At 53.0% G+C, this 22,893-nt stretch overlaps 6 protein-coding genes and 2 non-coding genes across 8 annotated transcripts; 5 read left to right on the top strand and 3 right to left on the bottom strand.

The window, feature by feature from the left end:
* Window positions 1-1,700: 1,700 nt before the first annotated feature.
* Window positions 1,701-3,512, top strand: COL26b_002108 (uncharacterized protein; the record flags this gene model as incomplete). Its single annotated transcript, XM_053175038.1, has 5 exons — window positions 1,701-1,899; window positions 2,439-2,569; window positions 2,853-2,969; window positions 3,088-3,265; window positions 3,379-3,512. The coding sequence occupies 5 exons, from the start codon at window positions 1,701-1,703 to the stop codon at window positions 3,510-3,512; spliced, it is 759 nt and encodes a 252-aa protein (XP_053040982.1).
* Window positions 3,513-4,289: 777 nt separating this feature from the next.
* Window positions 4,290-6,694, bottom strand: COL26b_002107 (uncharacterized protein; the record flags this gene model as incomplete). The annotated part of the gene is made up of 2 exons (XM_053175037.1): window positions 4,290-6,085; window positions 6,205-6,694. The coding sequence occupies 2 exons, from the start codon at window positions 6,692-6,694 to the stop codon at window positions 4,290-4,292; spliced, it is 2,286 nt and encodes a 761-aa protein (XP_053040981.1).
* Window positions 6,695-7,376: 682 nt separating this feature from the next.
* On the top strand, window positions 7,377-8,563 carry COL26b_002106 (uncharacterized protein; the record flags this gene model as incomplete). The annotated part of the gene is made up of 4 exons (XM_053175036.1): window positions 7,377-7,450; window positions 7,506-7,738; window positions 7,799-7,871; window positions 7,924-8,563. The coding sequence occupies 4 exons, from the start codon at window positions 7,377-7,379 to the stop codon at window positions 8,561-8,563; spliced, it is 1,020 nt and encodes a 339-aa protein (XP_053040980.1).
* Window positions 8,564-9,014: 451 nt separating this feature from the next.
* COL26b_002105 (uncharacterized protein) lies at window positions 9,015-9,884 on the bottom strand (the record flags this gene model as incomplete). The annotated part of the gene is made up of 1 exon (XM_053175035.1): window positions 9,015-9,884. One exon carries the CDS (start codon window positions 9,882-9,884, stop codon window positions 9,015-9,017), a length of 870 nt encoding a protein of 289 aa, XP_053040979.1.
* Window positions 9,885-13,264: 3,380 nt separating this feature from the next.
* Window positions 13,265-13,693, top strand: COL26b_002104 (uncharacterized protein; the record flags this gene model as incomplete). The annotated part of the gene is made up of 1 exon (XM_053175034.1): window positions 13,265-13,693. One exon carries the CDS (start codon window positions 13,265-13,267, stop codon window positions 13,691-13,693), a length of 429 nt encoding a protein of 142 aa, XP_053040978.1.
* A 3,876-nt stretch (window positions 13,694-17,569) lies between these two features.
* On the top strand, window positions 17,570-19,298 carry COL26b_002103 (uncharacterized protein; the record flags this gene model as incomplete). The annotated part of the gene is made up of 4 exons (XM_053175033.1): window positions 17,570-18,077; window positions 18,131-18,512; window positions 18,567-18,744; window positions 18,801-19,298. 4 exons carry the CDS (start codon window positions 17,570-17,572, stop codon window positions 19,296-19,298), a joined length of 1,566 nt encoding a protein of 521 aa, XP_053040977.1.
* Window positions 19,299-19,904: 606 nt separating this feature from the next.
* On the bottom strand, window positions 19,905-19,989 carry COL26b_002102. The gene has a single exon. It is a non-coding gene; the product is annotated as a tRNA-Ala (tRNA).
* Window positions 19,990-22,790: 2,801 nt separating this feature from the next.
* COL26b_002101 lies at window positions 22,791-22,863 on the top strand. Its single transcript has one exon. It is a non-coding gene; the product is annotated as a tRNA-Lys (tRNA).
* The last annotated feature ends 30 nt before the right edge of the window (window positions 22,864-22,893 follow it).

The following is a 22,893-nucleotide window of genomic DNA, read 5'->3' as shown; positions in this document are numbered from 1 at the left end:
ATTCGCCAAAAACCTGCGTCGAGCTCCGTGAACGAACAAGGTTACAGCTTCTAGAACACCCTGGCCAGACGCCGAGGGATGGATATCAGGGCTGGGCCTCGTTGCTTCTTTCAGCTCCTGCCTACTACGCAGTGTGCAGAACAAATGTTTTAGATGCGGTGGAGAACCGGGCTGCCTGTTCTGATGAGCTAGGTAGGTAGCAAGCAGGACGGAGGAGCTTTCTCACAACACCATGGGGGGGCCTTGTAATCGGACGTCTTCTGGGAACCGTCAAACCGTAAACGAAAGCAGCAACGGACGAGCGGATACTTGGCCGCACTCCGCAAAAGCCAGGGATCATGACGGGATGATGTGCTGGATGATGGGCGCAAGCAGCAGGTGTCCTGGAAGCATTTTGCATCCATCACCAAGAAAAAGCCCCGAGCGCCAAGGGGCACACCGGGGCACGGTCGAGAATACGCCTCCCTTACGAGCGCGTGTAGTACGAGTACAGGCCTAGTAGTGCTGGAGATTTGCCGTTAGTCTGCAGGTATCCATAACCATAACACGGTATCCGTAGAGAGCAAGTAGTAGGCCAAACCGACTAGGTTGAATTTAGGGCCCCAAAACGGGCAGAAATTTGGTTGTAACGCGCCTGCGGCCCTGTCTCCATCCCGCGGTAACAGTTGTTGTGCGGAACAGCTGTGCGGAACGGCGGGGCTGGCCCGGACGAGACCTCCAAATGCGGGAAAAACGGAGGTCGATCCGGACCAGATCCGCCCAATGCGGCAGCTGTTTCCTCAGGACTTGCTGTTGCTGGCGGACCTGGACCTTGGAGGACGTGAAGTTGGACTGTAGCAAGGGACTTTGTGGACGGGACGTCAGGATTTAGGGGCTCCCTTGAACATCCCCCGGTGCAGGGGAGTAGGGGTAAGGGGACGGGGGGAGAAGGGTTCGTCAGGGGGGGCTTACAAAGTTGTTGTCAATCAGTCCCATTACTTGACGGATTGCTCCCTTCAGTACGTACCATCGATCGTGGAGGATTTGTCAGGCGCTTGCGGATTCACAGCCGATGCGTGAACTTTGACGACCCCTCGTCATCTCTGTGCTGTGCTCCGTCTCGAACAACTTTCTCTCAACCCACGTCCCGTCCCTGATGCGTTGATGAAATGATGTTGGTGGTGTCGCCTCCTCCCCGGTTGGGCGACGGTCGCCGGCCGCCCGGGGTAAACCCTGATCTTCGCGGCTCCTCACGCCTGTTTTGACCGTTCACAGTGTTCGGCCGCCCTCCCTCCCCCTCATCAACTGCACTCAACTCGCCCTCTGATTATCCGCACTGCTGCTCCTGTGCATTTTTGGAGGCTCCAGTCGGATGCGACCCTGAAAAGGGCCCTGCGACGCACTGTTTCCCCTCACCCTCGTCGGTCGGCCGAATTCGGTCATAACAGGGCGGCCCTCCTGGACTGCGCGCTCGGTGTTAGTGAAGAAGCAAAACCTCGTGAGGGGAAAGAAGCAACGACGGAAAAAATAAAAAAAGTATCAAGAAGAAAACGTCCAACTTCTTTGTCTCTCTTGCCATGTGCTCACCACGCTTTTGACTCTCATTCCAAGTCAATTCCAACCGGTCCCCCGTCCGTTGTCTCCATTTCTCCAATTTCGCCCATCACGTTTTTGCTTGTTTTTTTCTCCCGCTTTATCGCCATTCCGAGGTTTTTTTCAATATGGACAGCCTGCAAACGCTCGAGTTGACCGTGGAAGCCGACAAGGGCGTCGCTCTCGTTCGATTCAACCGCCCGGCCAAGAGAAACGCCTTCTCTCAGGTCATGATCGGCGAAATTATCGCGACACTGGTGCATCTCGATGCCTTGGAAGCCGTCCGCGCCGTGGTCATCACCGGCGGCCCTGATGGGCCCTTTTGCGGTACGTTTCGTCTTCCGTCCAGTTTTCCAGCTTCCAGCTTCAGCACTCGAGACATGTCCATGTTTCTTTCCCCAAAATTTCCTGCATCCCACAAGCTCTACTGTTGGCCGTTTGGGATCTTGAAGTCTTGGTGCGACAGACAAACACCCCCTCATGCGTTCGAAATCTCGACCCCCTCCCCTCCCCTTCGCTTTTCCCCTCGGCATCTGCGGTTTCTTGCAGTTGCTTGTCAATCAACGCGCGCAGGTTGGCCTGGCCCCCCTTACCACGTGCATCCAGGCGCATCACCAACAGGCGCGGCGCCGCACACGGCAGTCAAGCCTGAAAGGCACCGACAACTGCCATCCCATCTCCATCTGATTCCCCACGGACGTGATACACAAGGGCGGTGGTGGGCCCTGCCTCCGTCCGTCGTTGGAACGTCGACGTTTCTGAATCTCTGAAACGTCATGAAAATCCTCGACGGGGGCCCCAGCAGGCGGACCTTTCATCTAATCTAATGGACACCATAACGTTAGCTAATCCGTTTTATGGTGCAGCCGGAATGGATCTGAACGAGCTGGTGCAGATCTCCACGGCAGAGGCCCACAACAGGGCCTTCCTCAAGGACCTAACAGACGCCTTTGCCAGGTTCTCCAAGCCCATCATCGCGGCTGTCGTCGGATTTGCCGTAAGTTGTTTTCCGCGTCGTCGTCGTCGTGCGTTTGGCGTCTTGGCTGGGCTATAGGCCGCTTTGGCGCCCTAAGGCGACTCCCCCCGGTCCAATTGCTTTCTTTTCCTCCCTCCAGAACTTGGAAAAACCTGGCTAATGCGCGAGCCTCAAGTTGGGCGGTGGCTGCGAGATTGCCCTGGCGGTAAGTGACATGAGCCCCCCCCCCACGGTCCTGCTGCTAGGCGAGAAAAGTCGCTTTGGGCGTGTACTTCGTACGTGCTGTGCTCATCACATTCGATAGTGCGACATGATCTATGCCGCTGAGGACGCCTCCTTCGGCCTCCCTGAGATCAAGATCGGAACCATCCCGGGTGCTGGCGGAACTCAACGGCTGGCGCGCGCCCTTGGAAAGCACAAGGTAAGTCAAGCCGAGAACGAAGATCAACTTAAAGTTTGACCCGTTCATCTTTATCGACTCACTCTCCAATGAGCTAGCGCACTGCGCCCTAGAGATAGATTGAACTAACGGTTGTTAGGCTATGGAGTTCGTCCTGACGGGCGATTCAGCAAGCGGAGCCGAGTTTGAGCGACTGGGCGTGGTCAACAAGGTGTTCCCGCGCGCAGAGGTCGTCCCAGCGGCCCTCAAGCTCGCTGAGCGCATTGCCGTCATGTCGGGCCCCGTCGTCAAGACGGCTAAGCAGGCTGTCCTCACCGGTGGGTTCCCTCACACTCTCTCCCTTTTCTCCGTTTGGGGGATGGCTTCCGGATTCCACTTAGGGATCGAGGGGGCGTGTCCCTGTAATTATGACTCGCTGACCCCATCACAGTTGAAAATAGCCACTTGGACGCCGGGATGACCATGGAGAAATCTCTTTACTACTCGACTTTTAGCCTTGGCGATTTCAATGAAGGGATGTCGGCCTTCCTCCAAAAGAGACGTCCCGAATTCAAGCATCAGTAAGTTTCGGGATGGCCCCGCAGCAATCGGTCGCTGTGCGACGCCAATAACGGGGTGGCGCACTGCAAGGGGCGTTGTAACGGTATTTCGACGTCGGGAGCATAGTGCTTGATGACTCGAGCCAACACTGGCATGTGCTCATGGCATCACGGAGTCCTTCTTGCTGGGCCCGCGCATTCCACGGTTTCCGGCGCTTGATACGCGCCTGTGGCTGTAGACGTCGGTTGATTAAACTCATGTAACCCGAGTAAATAGGGAAGCTGTTGTACTGAGCCCCTCTAGACGTAAACTTGTTCAAGGCAAAGATCCGTTTAAGCTCTAGTGAATTGACCTTGGCACAGATCGTGTCACTATGCTCCTGCTCGATTGAGGTGTCAAGCGAACACAACGGCGGCAGCGACCTGTGCATTGCAGGCTGACAAGTTGTCTCGATAGTAGGCTGGGACAACAATTGCACCGGCGGCTGGTGGCTTTCGGGAAGCTGCACAGCTAGCACACAGACTGCTTGCTGGCAGCGTAGCATGCAGCGCATCTGCCGGAAGCATCCGCCACTTCGCGCCATAAGCACATGCTTTTTGATGATTTAACGACTTGCCATTTCTGTAAAAGGTCCTGTTTCCCCTGTTATCGCCTCTAGGAATACATCACAAAACATGCTGCTTTTGACTCCATACCGTTGCCCTCCGTGCCGTGTCTTGTCCCTAGTGTTTTTCGTACAAACTGCAGTCTTCCGTCGGTTGACTGCGACTGCGCCATTTACCCGCCAGCAGCACTGCAACGTCAGACCGTTGTAGTGCCAATGTCAAAGATTGCATTGCGCCACCCGTCTCTCTGATATTCGTGCACTCGGTCGCCTGCCAGGGCCGCCTCCTCGTTCCACATTTTGACGAGACTGCCGGGGGCATAGACCCCCTTGAAGACACCCCGGCCGGGTTGCGCAACGCCCACTCGGGTGTAGAGATCTGGATCCTCCGGAGGCACCAATCTCGCTGCCACGGCCTTGAGGAATGTCCACAAGTCCTGCGGGTCGGCGATGCGGGTGGCCCTGAGCCGCTCACGAGCAAAAAGAAGTTCTCTGTTAGCGAAATGAAGCAACTCGCCGATGCTGGCAGCAATCTGGGCTTCCAATGCGGCCTTGACAATTGGTCGTATAATCGGCTTCAGCACCCAAGCGAGGCAGGCGAATTTACTCTTGCGGAGCGTATAATCGAGATGGTGGATGCGAACTCGGACATTGTGAAGAGTCAATATGTCCTCAAGTCGCTCCTTTCCGACCTCCACATCAATGGCAACATCGATCCCCCGCTCATCAAGGTGGAATCCAGCGATGCCAGCATCGGCTAGCCTCAATATTCCCGAATGAAGGCGGAGCCAAAAGCCCAGATCCTCTGCGGCAATTGACAGGCCCGATATGGTAATTCGCATCAGCGTTTTCACTGTGGAAGTCGTCCGGAAGCGGGCCTTGCGAATTTCGACATCATTCTGGGTCGATATATTGATCTTGTAGGGGAGGAAAGAGCTGTTGTTGACGGTGCGTCCTGGTTCCAAAATTAGGTTCTCCAAAAGGAGGTCGATTGCCGGTGCTGAAACCTCCAAGCGAGGAATTGGCACGTATTGAACAGCCTGCACGAGCAAGGGGATGAAGACGTTGACAGAGTCGGCCACCAACTCCCCGTTCGTGTATTGGTGGGCAGGCGACAGGATTTTAAGAATTCTTTGGGTGGTGTTGAGCACCTTTTTGATGTCGGCATCTTCAAGCACTGAGTGCAAGGCCAGTTGGACTTTGTCGAGCAACGCGTCAAGATCATCCCTGACGGATGACTCGGATGTAAGCTCTTTTGACTTGGCCCTCAACTCCTTGAAACGGTCTTCGGCATGTTCGAAAAAGTCAGGATCTGTCAACATGTCTTGCAGCAAGTTGCCGATTTGCCTGACGAGCTCGTCAAACTCAGGATCACTCCGGCCATGCTCCATAACAACCTTGAACATGCGTTCGACTTCGTTCCAATGGTTGCGGTCACCGAGAGAGGTCAAAAAGAGCCAGAAGTTGTTAAGGGCCCGGTCCGCCTCAGGGTTGGTGTTGATGTCATCCTGCGCAACTTCGATGGTGTCGGAGATGGCGTGCGAGTAAACCAAAAGATATCGTCTGATCAGAAGAGACAGCGTGGACACCGAGTCAGAGTAGTCTTTGCGGTCGCGCAAGTTCAGAATCGTCTTTTTCAATCGGTGCACGATGGTCTCTTGTTCGTCGCCGGTGACATGATCCACTAAGCTCTGGCTGGCTTCATCTGCGACTTTGGCGACGCCATCAGCAACGACCTGGGAAACCTCGACGACCTCATCCTGGAAGTCGTCCTTGGAAGGGGGAGGCTTCGAGTCCCCGTTCGGATGTCGGAGAGCTTCCTCTTCCTCTTTGGAGGGCTCTATTTTCTTGGCAGCCTGCTTGGACACGTCGGATAGGGTGAAGGCTGTGTCGCGGAACACCTCTCGACCAATGGTGCCGAGGTCCGATAGCAAAAGGCGAAAGTCAGAATTGGTTAACACGAGAGAGCCGACGGTTTGTAAGCTTTTGTATGCTTGGCAATTGTCAGTTTTAAGTCCAGTCAGGCTTTCATCTATTTGACTTTGATGGAACGTGGGGTCCTCCCAGTACACGGCATCTACGGTGTTAAGGTGTCAGTAGGGATCGACCCACCAGCAACTGTATCGGCTCTGGCCCTGGCTTTTGACGCTCGAGCACCAATGTCGTAGGCGTCGATGGACAAGCGAGCTTTCGTCAGATACCAGATAAAATCTTGAATCTGGTCCTGGTCGTTCTTGTGCAGCAGGAGCTCAATCAGCTGCTTGATCAGGAGCTTGACGTTGAGGATGAGTTTGCGCCCAGAGTCGCTGAGGTCTGGCGTGTCGGGGTTAAGGATGTCGCAAGACAGCAGGGTGCGCAGGTTGATGATGAGCTGCTCGTTGGACGGCATGTATCCCTTGCCGAGAGCTCTCAGCATCTGATACGTGTGCAGCTTCTCGTGCAGCCGCTGCTGGAGCGCCGTGTCGTCATTGTAGCGCGGCAGCAGAGGCTCTCGCTCGCGATCCTCGCGTGACTTGCCGAACCCGAAGCAGGACAGCATCGTGCGCCACCTGATATTGAAGCCGTAGGACGATGTGTTGGATATGCGCGTCAACTCATTCATGCCCGAGTCGAATGTGGTGTATCTCGTCGATAAGAGCTTGGAGGTTGTTGACGTGAAGTCGCGACGAGCAGGCGTGTTGCGTGGTGGAATTCGAAGGGTGACCAGCCCATGACGTAGGTGAGTTCGTCCACAGCGCTGAGCGGAGCTTCCCATCCGGCAGGAGGCACGTGCCACCCCAGACGCAGCAGAAGCTTGGGCCCAAAACCGCAGTTGCAGAACCCAAAGCTCAGGCAGCCAACCAGCGCGCCTGCGAATGAGAGACAGGCGATCGTCCCAAATCACAAAGACCCGAAGGCTGCACCTGTGGTTTCACTGCTTCTGAGGTGCGAGCTGTCGGGTCGTGTGCTACAAGTACCGGGATGAGTGGCTTTCCGATGACTGACGCCTCAGAAATGGGGCCGTGAGCTCCGGTTCCCTAGCCCCACTCTCTTCCGCGGTACGTCCGCAGGTCCTCCGCTCCATGTCCGCAAATCTTAAGTATGCTTTTCGGAGGACGAAGATTGCTGCAATCGTACTTATTATAGCATTGTATTTTGATATGTTTGAAGAAGTTATTTGATTGCTAGGTAAATACAGTTACAGTGTAGATATATGCCAGTCTCCAGCTCGCTATTCAGCATAAATAAAAAGACTTCAAAAACGCAATAGAAAATCTCTACTTGTCTATTCTATCACCGTAAACATGACGACCGAATGCAATCCAGAGAAGAATATCCCTTCACTGCATGGGAAAATTGCTGTCATCACCGGCGCAAAGTAAGTCGACTCACCCACATTCAACAAGCCTCAGCTTACACGATTCTTCCCACAGCAGTGACATTGGACGCGAGACAGCCAGATATCTTGCGCTGAATGGCGCAAAGGTGTATCTGGCGGTGCGATCTGAGGCCAAAGGTGTGCAGACACGAAGGCTCATTCTAGACAAAACCCCCGAGATCGAGCCGCAAAATCTCCAATGGGTCAAGATAGACCTCACGGATATGCGTAGCATCACGGCCGCAGTGAATTGGTTGAAGACACAGGAGCAAAGGCTTGACCTCCTGAGTATGTTACTTGCCCATACCCAACCCGGAATAAGAGTCATCCATGCTGACATTTTGGAAGTCCACAACGCAGCAGCAGCAACCTGGTCAAACGAACCAGTTGGCGCGGGATGGGAGCCTCACATGGCTGTGAAGTAAGTTCTATGAGTCAAATACAAGATGTCCTCTCCTGACCAGTGACTGCAGCTTCATCGGCCCCTTTGCGCTCACGAACCGCCTTCTCCCATTACTCCAAAGTGCCGCCGCGGAGAAAGGTGCCGACGTCCGCATTATCACTCTAACCTCCACCGCACAAGTCGCGATGCTACCCATTGGCTTCAAGTTCCCCTTCACCTCGCTCGACTGCCTCCGCAACCCGGTCCCGTCACACCCCTGGCAATGGCGCTATTTCGGCAAGTTCGCCTTTGGCTTCGACATGATTCGCTACGCGGTCTCCAAAGCCGCCAACCTCATTTTTGCGCAAGAGTTGCAGAGAAGGCTGGACAAGCAGGGTTTGCCCATCATATCTGTTGCGGTGCACCCGGGAGAGGTCGCCACAGAGGGCGTGTTCTCGATTAACAACGCCATGGTCAGGACCTTTGCGCGCTTGACGTTTCTCTCGCCGGAGCAAGGTGCTGCAACCTCCCTGTTTGCGGCAGCTTCGAGAGATGTGAAGGAGAATCCGGCTGCATACAAAGGGCGATTTCTGTTGCCGGTGGGGAAGATCGGTGTTCCTGCTTCGGTGGCGTTAGATGAAGAGCAGGTGAGGGGGCTCTGGAATTCCGCCATGGAAGAAGTCAACAGAAGACTAGCGGATGAGAGTCTGCCACCTTTGCAAGCTTGGTAAAAAGTGAAAAAGAGTGAAACGCGGCGAGGTACTGGACCATATACGAGGCAACTTTGATTTTCAATTCACCGTCGAACAGTACCCCGAGCTGTTTATGAAAAGACTTGTCATTTGTGGCTTGTTCCAAGTTCTGTAATTTTGCTTGCAACCAAATCCGAGGTTCACCATGACAGATATATGGAAATCCTCAATACATGACAGATACACTATCGCCAGTACTCACAACCCAACGTTCGACCTTCTCAAGCCCCCACATTATCGTGAACAACAGCCTCGCAAACTCATCAACCTCCGCAGCAGGTATCCCGCGCTCAACCAAGCTCTGCCCGTGCAAGCTATGCAAAAACAACGGATCCGCCTTGCGAGCGCTAGACTCCCACCGCGCGGACGAAGGCGCGTCCCACAGCTCCGCACGCGCGGTGATGCATATATCCCCGCCGCACGTCTCAGATCATGTTGACTTGAGCGCGCCGTACACGCCAGTAGCGATGCTCGTCAGCAGGTACGTCCGGCGGATCGACTCTGACAGGACAAACGCCCGATACAGATTCTGCACCATGTCCGTCGTGTCGGCGCCAGCGTCTGCAGGCAACGACAGGGTATTTGAGCAGATGGACGAGGAGGTTGCGTCGAGCGCGGCAGACTCCCAGAGCTGCTGGGCCCACAGGCGGAGCATGTCGATCAGACTCTCCGCCTTGGCGCGGCGGGAGATGGAGGGAGAGAAAAGGGACAGCAAGAGGTGGATTAGGAGGGCCTGCGTGCGAGCGAGGTGGTCCCTCGTGGTGAGCAGAGAGAACGCCGGCTCCGTCGCCGAGTGGCTGGCGATCAGGTCCAGGATGTAGGTCGCGGAGGTGGCGTCGACCACGTGTTCGTTGTCCGGCGTGACGTTCTGCGCGATGGCGATGGCGGCGTACGCATCTTGGAGGCAGCGGGGCATGCTCGATTCGGTGTAGAGGTTGCGGTGGATGAAGGGGTTGTGGCCTTTGCGGAGGAAGCGGACGAGCCAGTCCTGCAGGCCGCGGACGAAGTTGGTGAACACAGCGGCCGGAGGGATGGATCCCGGTGGGTGGTAGTGGTAGGCGATGGCCCAGGACGGGGAGTTCAGGAACCAGCTTAGACGCTCCACGGTGGGGCTAAGCTGGTTGGGGCTCGATTCGCTGTTCGACTGATTCGGGTTTGTGTTTGAGGATGATGACGATGCCTCGAGGTTGTGGTCGATCCCGAGGGATAGAGTACTCGGCACATCAGCTGCCTGGTCGGAAGCGAAGAAGGTGTCTGCTAAGGCGTCGATACCCTCCACCTGCAGAGCAATGTCGTTCATGTCATCCTGTATTGCGGGCCAGGCTGATTCCAAGTCCCAATTGGAAACGGACTGCGTCCCCGGGTCGAGGTCTGGCGGCGGACGGAGCCGTGACCGGCGGACCGGTGGGTATGCGCAGTCAACGTCCCGATCTAGACATCGGGAACAGGCGGGGAGTGTCCGATCGCAACGCCTCTTGGCCTCAACACATGGAAAGCAAGATGTCTGTTTTGATCTTCGGCCCATTGCGGTGTAACTTGTGATGTTGAGAAAAAAAATTGGCACGTTGTCCGCGTCGCACTAAACACGGAGTTCACGATGCAGGGGCCGCGAAATAGAGTTTCGCTGCGGAGATATTGCGGAGCGGGGGCACCGTTAGATCGACGGCGAATATTTTATGGCTCCGTCTCTAAACACCATTGACTCAATCCTCGAATATCTTCAATTTTATGGCTGATTTCCCAATCGTCGGGAATCATTGCTTTTGTGTGTTTATGGTAGCCGGTGCATTGATAACCAGATCCATAAGAACATGGTTTAGGTGACCGTTCAAGGAAACAAGAATCGGTACATCCGCATTTTCGGCACTACGTCTACTTGGCTAGACACATATAAGCTGCTAAAGAACAATACTGGGCACGTAGCGTCTTGGCTGGAAAAACGGTTCCATCCTAAGGTTCAGGGTCTCAAGTTAAGCCAAGGCCATGAATTAGGTTTCGGGCAGATCCAGCAACGTGGATGCAGGGACTGAGAAACACTAGGTGTGGGATGGAACCTGATCGTCTTCGCAATATATTTGAGTTTGCGCTGAGCATCCATCATCCCAAACTTCAAACATCAAGATCTGATGCCACATTCCATCTCTCGGCAGGGCGGGCCGGCGGTGGAGGTGTTTAGCTGGGCTATTCAGGACTGGTATCGGCATCCCACTCCCATCTCAGAACGAACCGGTGGGATAGGAACTCTAAGAGATTTATAACAACTTTTTAGTAGACATCCGGCGAGGAGTTCTACTCATCCCCTAAGAGAGTGCTAACCAGTTATGATGCCATTCAGCGCAGGCACTGGTCATGAATAGCATGATATGGGCCTGCTACATAGCACTTGAGAGGGCTAGCCTCTAGGCTTTATTTGGCCATCTTTTAGTAGTATTCATGATTCTCTGATATTGGATGGGTTGAACTTGGAGGGAAGACTTCTCTGAGTGGCCAGAACCCCTGGAAGAATCCCTTCAGGAGTGCCAAGAATTGGAAGGATTCACATTGCTGAACGGCGATTCGCTACCAACCATAGGCAGCCACTCCCAAATCTAAGGCAATTAATTGATTGAATTCTGGTCACCTAACCTTGTTCAACGTCATGTTCTTCTAGTTCTTCTCGTACTTCCATTTTCTCCCTCCAAAAAGTTGCTCTTCCGTTACGTAACCAATCGTTATCAGGTTCCAACTGCACGATATTTCAAAGCCAGCACTTTAAGCGCCTTAGACACTCATATTCAGTTCTATCTTGTCGTGGGAGGTAGTGTTCTGGACCAGAAGACCACCATGTCTTCTAGTCACAGTGACAGCGACGCTGTCGTGATTGGCCACGACGACATTAGCAACTACAACCCCGATCAAATTCTGCCAGAGCTCCCCGAGGTGATCGAGAACCTAAGAGCATGGCTACGACCAGCTTAATATGACCTAGACAGCGGCGAATATCGGAAACACCTCTCATCTCACGCCCCAGGCACCGGAGAATGCATCGCATCAAACAGCACATACAATGACTAGCTCAAAGGTAGAGAGCAAGGACTCGTATGGGTCAAGGGCAGACCGAGCTTTGGAAAGTCAGTCCTGGCGTCCAAATCGTTCGATACCTGTCCAAAAACCAGCCAGGAACCCCGGTGCTGTACTTCTTTCGAGAGAACATTGACGCCAACCACGAACCGGCTGCGCTGTTGAGAGACTGGCTGGATCAACTTCTGCTATACAGCCCACCTCCTGCAGAAGCAGATCAAGGGGTACGTCGAAAGCAAGCGATCTCTCAACAGCATGTCGCTTGAGAGCTTCTGTAAAGACCTTCAGATGGCACTTTCTGGTTTACATGAGAAAGCGTTTTGCATCATTGACGCTTTGGATGAGATGGATCGGCACCATTGGAAGTTCATCCGCGCTCTGGGTGAGCTCGGGACTTGGAAGCCTCACAAAGTCAAAGTGATCTTGACCAGCCAAATCATGCCTGATATGAGCCACTCATGAGAGATCTCAATCATTCTCAAATACAACTTGAGTTTGGCATAGTTAACGTCGACATTGCCACCTATGTTCGAGCGATTTTGGGGTGTTCAAATGTACCTCTAGAGTACCAAAAGGTCTTCAGGGAGGCTATCCCAGGTCAAGCGCATGGCCTCTTCTTGTATGCCAAACTCGCCATGGATATCTTCCTCAAGCCAGGAGCCAGTGCCCAGGAGGTTCTGCAAGCTCTCCTTAAGGATATGTCGGTCATATACTCCAATCTGCTCCGTGAGCACTCACGGAGGTCTGGCGTTCCCGAAGATGTTCAGATCTTCACTCTCTAATGGACTACGCACGCTATCCGTCCACCTAGCCTAATGGAGATGGAGATGGCCGATGTCATCAAAGTCACTCATGCTAGTCTCGCCAACCAAGACCTCACGCTCAGCAAAGACAGCGTGAGAGCAGCCTGTGGCTCTTATTGGAAATACTGCCCGATGAGACCGTCTGTGTGATCCACCACACATTCAAAGAGTACCTCACAGATATCAACAGGAACCACGACGCTGGATATCATATTCTGACCTTCGGAGAGACGAGCGCCAGACTTGGTTTAGCATGTTTGAGTTATCTACAGGCTGGGCGCCTCGATGAGATGAATCCCGAGAAACATGAATCACCAAAGCGTCCTGCAAATAAACCCAGACGCGGCTGCAAAAGACATGACACTGCCGAAGTAAACTTGGAGTATCCCTTTGCTTGCTTATGCAGCAAGCAACTGGTACGACCATATTGTCAAATCGGCCTGCGAAGGTTATCCACAGAAGGGGATCGATCAGGCACTCGAGATGTTTGTTGAGAACAATCATTGGTTGAGGATATGGCTCGAAATGCGCTGGGAAGAAGGACATGGCGGCGTAACGCCATTGCATGTCGCGGCCAGATATGGCTTATGTGAGTAGGTGAAGCATCAGCTCACCGTACCGGATGCCGCCGTCAATCCTGTAGATATTAATGGCAGATCGCCTCTTTTTCTGGGCTGCTGAGTCTGGCAGGAAGGACATCGTGAAATCTTTGATCGATCCTCTCTGGACCAAATTGCTGCTAGAAAGATCTGTCGACCCAAATAATGCCGACAACAAGGGCTACATACCCCTTCACAACCCGGGAAATACAGACAACATGTCTCAACTGATTGAGACTGACCATGCAGATATCAACGCGGCTATACCTTCAAATGGGAAGACACCGCTCTTCTTCTTCCTCGATCGCAACGCTACATTTCTGGCTCACAAATCCCTAGACTATGGCCAGGACTGCAAGGTCGTGGATAGGGAGGGTAATGAGGAATTGCACGTGGCCCTCGGTAAGTCCAACTCAGACGCCAGAATCATCAAGAAACTGATCGAGGCAGGCACCGACGACAATCTCAGCAACAAGTCTGACATAACACCTATGGACGTCATGAGGCTATCAGGCGAATACGCGAAAGAGATTTGGGGCATGTTACTCCGTGCCGGTGCTGACATCAATGCCAAAGACAAATATGGCCGTACCGCACTTTTTAGGATGGTCAAGTCCCGTACTTCCAAGACCCTCACAGAGACATGAAGGTATTGATAGAACTGGGCGCCACCCTTGACACATGCGATGCCAAAGGTCGCAGTTTGTTGCACGAAGCTGTGAGAAGCCATCCTGGGATCTCAAAGAGACTTTTCCATGATCAGGAACATCCTCGACTGGACCTTTTCTTCGGCCAAGGACTTGATCCGCAGGTCGTAGACAGCGATGGAAACACTTTGCTCCACGAATTCAGCTGGCATCCATCGAACTTCGATAACTTCACCAGCGTCATTCCTGTCTGGAAGCAGCTCTTGGATCTGAGACTAGATCCTGAGAAAACGAACCAGAAAGTCAGGACGCCACTTCAGAACCTGCCATGTAAGGCCCATCGAGGGTGGGGCGAGCCGGACGCGACATACCCCATGGATCTGCTCCTCTCACGAACGAAAACCATCGATGCCGCTGATGAAGACGGCATTAATCCGCTGCACATTGTCGTCACCACTTCAGAGTATCATGCCAAGGAGCTGATCGACGCAGGTGCTAACCAGAATGTTGCAACTAATGAGGGGTTGACACCACTCCATCTCGCTATTAGAAGCAGGCAAAGCAACATCGTCGGTTGATTATTAGACTCTCTTTGCCAACCAACTGGATTCGAATACGCACGCCTAGGTGCTTGGCTCGCAGATGATTGCAACTTGCTTATCCCCTGTGTCAATAACGAAGACAACAAGGGTCAAACACCTCTCCATTACGCTTGTAAATCAGGCCGCCCCGAAATTGTTACTACCTTATGCTGCTCCGTGCAGACGCCAATGTCAAGACCTCCGGTCTTCGCGAGGCTTGCGACCTTTTCGGAGTGGAACATGCGCTGTGGAATGCTCCTCATAGACGTGCCCTTGAGCCAGGAAATGGAGACGCAACTGGTCTCTAACTCTCAGACTTGTCCCGTCCCCAGTATGACGGCAACAATCATCTGTTAAAAGACACAGCCAGTCTCGGTGAGATTATCGACATGCTTCTTGATAGGGGCGGAGATCTCTCATGGCCTTGGGAAGGACGGCGATGGGATGAGAAGCCTCGCGGGGGTTTCGACTACCTCCTTGGGATGTGGAGATTGCAGGTGATCTCAGGTTTTGGACTGAAGCATTGCAGACGCGTCAACTTGCTCTCTATCGACATCGATTTGGACACGCAGAAGCTCCATTTGATGAGCAGCTCGTCAAGTACCGTGGCGAGGCACCCATCACGGCGTTGCGGGACTATGATGGTATCAAGAAGGGAAGGTCGAATCGAAGACTGCTTTGTTCGATATTACAGCGGCGCCATTATTATCTTGTGGAAGAGCTTTTCCACTGTGGTATCGATTTCTTTGCTGAAAACCGGCGTCTAGGGCTCACCAGTCTAGAAGAAATAATACGTGGCGGCTTCACGTGTTTGGTGAATCGCATCATCCAGCTGGAAGCCAAAAGGAGACAAGAAGATGGCGTCTCTCGTGTAGGAAGGAACACAACAAACCCGACAGCCGGAATCGATTCGTCTTGGGTGCGGAAGAAGGAGTCAAACAAAAGTTTCAGGCCATTCATTCTGGAAGCCATCCATATGGAGCTTCCAGTCTTCGACGTAATCTGCCTTTTAGTTGAAGACTTCGGCGCTGGTATCAACGAAATGAGTTGGAGCGCCATGAAGCTTGGCAACGATGAGATGCAGACCATGCAAAGTGCTCTACATATCCTTGCTAGAGGGAATCACTGGTGGCATGTCGCACAAGCTCTGCCATATCTCATCGGACGCGGCGAGAACCTCGAGCTGAGGAACGATAAGGGGCCAACGCCACTTCAAATTGCCCTTGAGTGCGGAGAAAAGATAAGAATTGGGCCATTCCACCGCAATGCAGCTCGACCGGCTACTCGTTTTTGGAAGCGCGAACGCGAATGCCGTTGACACGATGGGGCGGACATGTCTCACATATGCCGGTTCTGACGCCGAGATGATTCTACTCTCAATGGAGCATGGGGCTAATGAAGCGGGCGTGTGTTGAAGTTGTTCCAGCATGGGGAGACTGAAGACGAGGGAAGGAGAAGCTGAATGAATGGTGATGCCATCTTTGGTCTGGGATGATGGGATTGCGGGGACGGGCGCATACGGTTTCTCTATGCGAGATGTATCACCATATCATCAATGCCTGCAGATTGATTATCGTACTTGCTGCCTGAAGAACTGATCAGTCTAGACCATTGGATGGTGACCGGGGTGCGCGGCTTGCGCGGTCTCCGCGAGTGTTCTTTGGCCTGCTAGCCGAGGTCTTCAGCGGCAGACTAGTCTCGATGGCATTTCTTGGCGTCGCTGAGCCCTTGCCATTTCCATACCAAGCCCGAGAGACGCGCCGTTGCTCCAGTTCCAAGTTCGCACCGCGCATTCTGGGCATGATCGGCGGCTACGATTGCCTTCATGCAGTTGTTTGAGGCTGGACGTGGGCTGTCAAAGTTCCCCGTGGGGAAAAGGCTCCGCAGGTTCATCTGGACCGCAATTGCCCGTGGAGAAATGTTCTAGACTTTGTCCTACACGAAAGTTCTATCTGGGTAAGGTGTCTTAGTGGGAAGGATAAGTTCATCAGGTGAGGCAATAAAGTGATGGGCTAATGGCTTTTCAATAACCTCACGGGGAGTATCGGCTGTGGAGTGTCGGCGTCGGCAAGACGTGGAGTATCGGCCGCGGCTACTTGGACGGGGAACAAGACGCTTGTTTGGCAAGGAGGTGCCTGGCCACGAGTGAGCTGAGATGGAGGACGCATCTGCCGATGTCAACACCGGAGCATTCCTTGGCCATGTCGCCTCGCTGGTTGCAGAAATTGGGGATCAACGAGAGGCAGCCAATTGCGACCGCGTTCCTGGCTTGATCCGGGGGGGTCGTGTGGGGAACAAGGACTTTGAGACCGAAGATGCGGGGAGTTAGGTGACCAGGGTCAGTTGTACCGAGACTTGGATTTCGGGTTTGATTGCCTGCCGGGTGTTGAGTGAACTATCATCAGGGGGGAATAACATCGAGATGTGTGTATTCTGGCTGGCCGTTCCACTGCGATCGAATTGTCGTCAATTCAGTGTTATCAATAGCAGGTCAACCTTCATTAACCGCCGTTGATGAGCGAAGAACACTCCTTGCAGGCCCCACGTCTCGTTCTGGACTCTTCCGACGGATAGACCCGTCGCCGCTGTATCAAGTGGAAGAGACATATTTGTGAAAACAATCATCATAGTCTATGCTGGCTCTCAAATAGATAAATTCACGTATAACTAAAGAAGAGGTCCGCGTTGCAACTGATGCATTTCAGTCCAACATGACCCTGACACAGCCACGCCTTCTCGCTGTAGGAACGAGTCAACGAATCCAGCCACGCGAGTCGAAAAGGAAGGGCCAACCGCAATTCTCACTTGGCATTGGCTGTGACTCCCCGCATTCAAAGGCCCGACTCAATGGAGAACATTGGTCTCCGCGTTTCCCCAGCGGCGCAGAGGCCCAACCCGGTTTGAATCCCCCACGAATCCACTTTGAGGCCATGGAACAATACCTGTCAAAAGCGAAAGAGGCCTCGTCTCGCGCGTTCGCGGCCTGATCAACCGCGTCATTGGCCCACCTCCGCAGTTGCATGAACAGGGGGCTATGCGGGGTATTCTCCTTGATACCCCATGAACAAGATGAATTGTCCGATGTTCTAGCGAATACACCCATCTCCCTGTAAGTCGGAGGCTAGGGGCATCTCGGTCGACGCCAAGATGATACAACGGGGCGGCATGGCACGTCGAAATACTTTAATAGCCATAGCTTCGCCCTCTCGATTTCTCAAAATTCTGCCCGGGCCCAGAGCCGCAGTTCTCTCGACAACTACCTCACCTCCTCTCCCGACCTTCCCAGGCTTTCAACATGGGCCGAAAGAACTCAGCAAACGCAAAGGCCGTCGGCGCCGAGTTGGCCGCCGTCCTCCCGGACATCGGTCCGTGGTACAAGCAGCCGCACATCCTACGCCTCAACCTATGCATCATCTCCATCATGATGTGCGCCTCGGCCAACGGATACGACGGTTCCATGATGAATGGCCTGCTTGCGCTCCCGCAATGGCACGCTTTCATGAACCAGCCCACCGGCCCGTGGCTGGGATTCGTCAACGCGGCATACTCCCTCGGTAACGTCCTCGTATACCCGGCCGCCGCGTGGGTGTGCAACAAATATGGCCGCAAGGTCGGAATATACATCTCCTGGGTGTTTCTGGCAATTGGTACAGCGGTGCAGACGGCAGCACCGAATGAGGGCGCTTTTGTAGCCGCCAGGTTTATAATTGGTTGTGCTTCTGGGTTCTTCCTCTCGGCGCCGCTGCTAATCACCGAAAACGCGTATCCTACTCATCGCGGAGTTGTATCCTCACTCTACAACTGTAAGATCCACTGCTCATCTCCTCTCGACAAGATTTATGCTGACTCTATAAAGGTATGTGGTATGCTGGAGCTGTCGTCGCGGCTTGGTGTACCTTCGCCACGAGGCATCTCACCGAGTGGTCTTGGAGAATGCCATCCCTCCTCCAGATCGCCCTCCCACTCTTGTCGGCTCCGGGTCTGTTTCTGATCGGCGAATCGCCCCGATGGCTTGTCTCCGTGGACCGAGTCGACGAAGCTAGGGTGGTCATTGCCAACGCACATGCTGGTGGCGACATTAACTCTCCTTTGGTCAACTTCGAGATGATGGAAATCGAGGAAACGATCCGCGCGGAGAGGGAGGCGCACACAGCCACGACGTGGGCCGATCTTTACAGCACACCTGGAAACAGGCACCGTCTGTTTATCTCTGTTAGTTTGGGAGTCTTTGCGCAATGGTATGTCGACTTTCCATCCCTTCCATTACATCTAGTAACTTATTGGCGATAAAGGTGCGGTGTCGGCGTTATCTCGTACTACTTGGCCCTCGTCCTCTCATCAGTAGGCATCAAGTCCGTCGACGACCAAACTCTCATCTCGGCTTGCATCCAAATCTGGAACTTGATCTGCGCCACCAGCGCTGCTGTCATGGTGGATAAGATCGGAAGACGAGCTCTCTTCCTGGCATCAGTGAGTTCCTAAACATGTAACCTCTAATAACTGTTGCTGACCATCATACTATCCAGGGCACGATCATGCTCATCTCCTTCTCAATCGTGACCGGCCTCTCCGGCAGCTTCGCAATGACGGGCAACGCACCCACCGGCACGGCCGTCATCCCCTTCCTCTTCATCTTCTACCTCGGCTACGACATCGCCTTGACGCCCCTAATGGTCGCCTACCCTGTCGAGATCTGGCCGTACCGCCTCCGCGCCAAGGGTCTCACGGTGGCGTTGATGGTCAGCTTGGCCTGTGTCTTCTTCAACACCTTCGTCAACCCCATCGCGCTGGAGTCTATCGCTTGGAAATACTACCTCGTTTTCCTTGCCGTACTGGTCATTATGCTCGTGAGCGTCTGGTTTGGATACCCCGAGACTCGTGGACGGACGCTTGAGAACGTCGCGTATTTGTTTGATGGAGAGGACGCGGAGGTTGGAACTGGCACGGCAGAGGGCGCGTTGAAGCAAGCGGAGGCTGCTCATGTCGGAGAGGTGGCACATGTGGAAGAGACTGAGAAGAAATAAGTAATAGAGGTTTGTTTGTCTACAATTACTCGTAGTCAGAAAGCAGTAGCTTCGAAGGTGTATCTGGAGCATCTAATTTCTGAAGCCAAGGAGAAGAAGGTTTCCATTTGATGACTTCTGATCCGATGCTATTTTGGTGGTCGCTGTTCCATGCTGCATCCTGCGTCATCGCCATCGAGTCGCCGAGGACAAACTTTGATTATCTCCAGCTTCTGAGTCTGGACGCACATGTGCTTTTCGCGTGGCCGGTTCTGGCCGTCCATCCTAACGCTGTTTTCATTTCGCTCAAACCAATCGGGGGGGTGGGGGAGGATCCAAAATTCCCCATGTGCGTAGACTTCCGGGCGATGCGACTGATCACAATGTCTGGACAAATTCCACCATCGCCAGGCCGCAGTCAATGCTACCACCGCGGTCCATCCGCCTAACGCTTTCTTAAGCAGGTAGCCGGGAATAAGGACAACCGCCATTATTTCTTAAGGGTTGCAAGTCAATTCTCTAATCCAAATGAGAATCCAAAAAGAGTTCGCAAAGCACATTGGCCTACTACATCTCTATCCCTGAGTGGACCCAAGGGAAGACTTAATCCGCAACCCACTTCGAGGTGAGCTTGGCCGGGGATCGAACCCGGGATCTTTCGGCATCGTGTGGTGCGAGCCGAAAGCCATAGACCAACTAGGCCACCTAAGGTATCTTTCACGACGACGAGAAGGAAACTGGGTGATGTAGCAGGCGGCGGGGGAATGGGGGAAGGGCGAGAACAATTGGGAAAGACTTGGGGAGTTGCGATGAATGGGACGTGGAAGGACCGGCACAGACGGGGAAGAATGGAGAGGGTGTGGTGGCGATGTTGGAACGAGAAGGAGGATGGCCTGAGACCGGCAGGTGGAGACATGAATGGGAAGCAGTGAGATGGAGCAGCGGGTTTGAGAAGGGAATCGAGGCAACATCGAGTTCAGAACAGGAAGGGGGAGGCACGATTTAGCGGTATCATGTGGCAAGTGGAAGGACCAGGACTAGAGCGCCTGACTTTTTGGACGAGTTTACTTCGAAGCGTCGGGAAGGCGGGGCAGTCACCAGCGTGACAGCCTCAATCGAGTTCCATAGCAGCTTTCAGAGAAGGGAAGAACCAGAAATGAACATAGCCCAACAAAATCGCAATCAGGAAGAGTTTGAGTCGGGATCATGTGGTATGAAGCTCCGCATAACCACACGGACTTCTAACAGAAACCACGGACAACATGCGAGGGGGTTATCAAGCGCAACATAGGCCTCAAGTCTGTTCCCTTAGCAATCGTTGCCAAAGAAGAGACGGCGTGATGCTAAATGGCATGAGGCTGTAGGAAACCTTTCGCACACGGTGTCCAAATATCACACCAAATGCCGGGCGAAACGTAGAAGGCGATATGGCGGGAAATCAAGAGAAGACACGAGATGGCGACTTAGTTGAAAACAGCATATTTCGGCCAGAAGACGTAAGAAAAGGGGAACGAAATTGCATGTGTGGAGCGTTCGAATTCAAGTTCCAGCTAATTGCGTCCAGGCTACGATCCACAGCGCCCAGGAGATATAGAGCTAGCTTCTGCCACATTGGATATCGTGTGGTGCGTCCCGAATGCCTCTGTGGCCGAATGGTTACCTATGGTATCAGGATATCTTTTGCCTCTTCCCTTCAATTAGGTCTGTGGTTCGAGTCCTGTCTTGTGCTTTCTTTTGGTCCTTTTTTGACGTTGACCCTTCAGGTCCTCGTTATTAAACTTTACAGATTTTTACCTTAATGTCCGCGAGAAATACCTTGAGATCTTGACTCAAATGGATGTAGTTATCTGTATGTCTTTCTCAAATAAAATACAGTCAACGTAATGTTTACCCCTGAAGTGCAATAGGTGCATCCAAATAACCCGCCTGGCTTGAGAAAGGCGAACCGAATGACTTAGAAACCAATCTCCGACCATAATCGCGCGAACACTTCCCTCTATGCAAAAGGTGAGGTGGTTCCGGCTGCTGAGTACGGCAACTTGAAGAGGCTACCGAAGGGACACCGTTGCCGAGCCCCCAAGAGGCTGTCCAGCGTAACGACCACCTCATGGCCTCAGAGGTTACCGGATGATTCTCAAGCTGCATGTAACTAACTAGAAGTCATGTTGAAAAATGTTAGTTTGGCAAGATCATGAGGCCTCTTCGCCAGGTAGAACTGAAAAGTATGAGTGAATCCGAGTGATGAAAGAAACAGAGCATCCGTACATAGAGTTCGCCTTATTTTTCTTCTCACATGGCTTTCGTCCGCATTTTCCACGGCTTATAATAGGCAAGCGGCGTGTCTAAAAACACAAAGTACGTGACGTTCAACACATTGTTAAACTTGCCGTTCAAGTCAAAAACACCACTCGCCTTTTGTGAAATTTGAGAGTTGCGATGGATAATAAATAAATAAGCCAAACGGCTGACAGTCCATTCCTCGAGTCCAAGCAGACGTAATTACACCAATGACGTGACAGAGCAACGGCAGCGACGCTCATATAAAATGCTTGAAGCTGATGCCAACTCATAACGTACTTATTTTTCGTGGACACTCGAGGAGGCTTTATAACTAATTAAGGCTGACTTGAAAAGTTGGGGACGAGGCGCCACATATGTGCTTAAACTCGTATGGTCTCATCGTTATGTTCCCGTCATCCTGAAGATAGACAAAGACGGGCTCGAGAGCGATTCACAGCGTACGTCGTTAGGTTGATTTCGCAGAACGCAAAATTGCAGCCTGTCGCCAAAGCACTCTATTGATATCTTCTCACTAAGGATTAGATACAAGTTTGTATCTTCAGGCTTCGTTTGAATCGCAATTTTAGTCCTCCGATGTCCGGGAAAATCATTGACGTTCGCAAGGTTATTTCATTAGGCCGGAAAGGAGTGTTAAGCAGCATCTCTAGGGGCACTCAACTGCATCTAAACCTGCAGACTTTAACTTAAAACCGCAGCAGAAACCAATGCTTCTGGGCTCGCCTTTATATGTCTATAAATTCTCCCTTCGTTGGAAACCTATCCGATCATCACTGGCCATTCGTGCCGAGACCCTCTCGTGACGGTTGGCGGCGAGGGTCTGTCGGCTCGTGCCGTAAGACATGTCTCTGTAAGGATTGAGCTTGTGTCTGCGATGAAATTAAAGGGAGGATTCCTTGAGTAGTCGAGAACCGCAAGAAAGAAGCAACGCAATACAGCAACTCCGCTTGATTGTTGAAAACTGGCGCAACTACACGTTTGCCATATTGTCGACCCCTGTATGTGAAGTGGGTATGCGGCCGGAGCCGGTATGGGGGGGGGGGGGGGGGGGGGGGTCCGGCGCACCCAAATTTTCGGGCGGTTGCGGGGCCCGGAGGAAAATTCTTCAACACCCTGATCGAATCCACCCACCACGCCACTGCAAAAAGAATTTTCTTCCCATATATGCAACTTATTGCCCTCCTCTTCCAACAATTCAGCTGGGTGTTTCCAATCGCCCGGCTAGCTCAATCGGTAGAGCGTGAGACTCTTAATCTCAAGGTTGTGGGTTCGACCCCCACGTCGGGCTCAATTCCCGTCAGCGATTGACAGTACCTAG

Source organism: Colletotrichum chrysophilum (assembly GCF_026319265.1).
Source record: "Colletotrichum chrysophilum strain AFK26 chromosome Unknown scaffold_10, whole genome shotgun sequence".
Taxonomy (NCBI): Eukaryota; Fungi; Ascomycota; class Sordariomycetes; order Glomerellales; family Glomerellaceae; genus Colletotrichum; species Colletotrichum chrysophilum.
The sequence above is the reverse complement of the archived record's forward strand: the minus strand, read 5'-3'. Positions and strand labels throughout refer to the sequence as shown.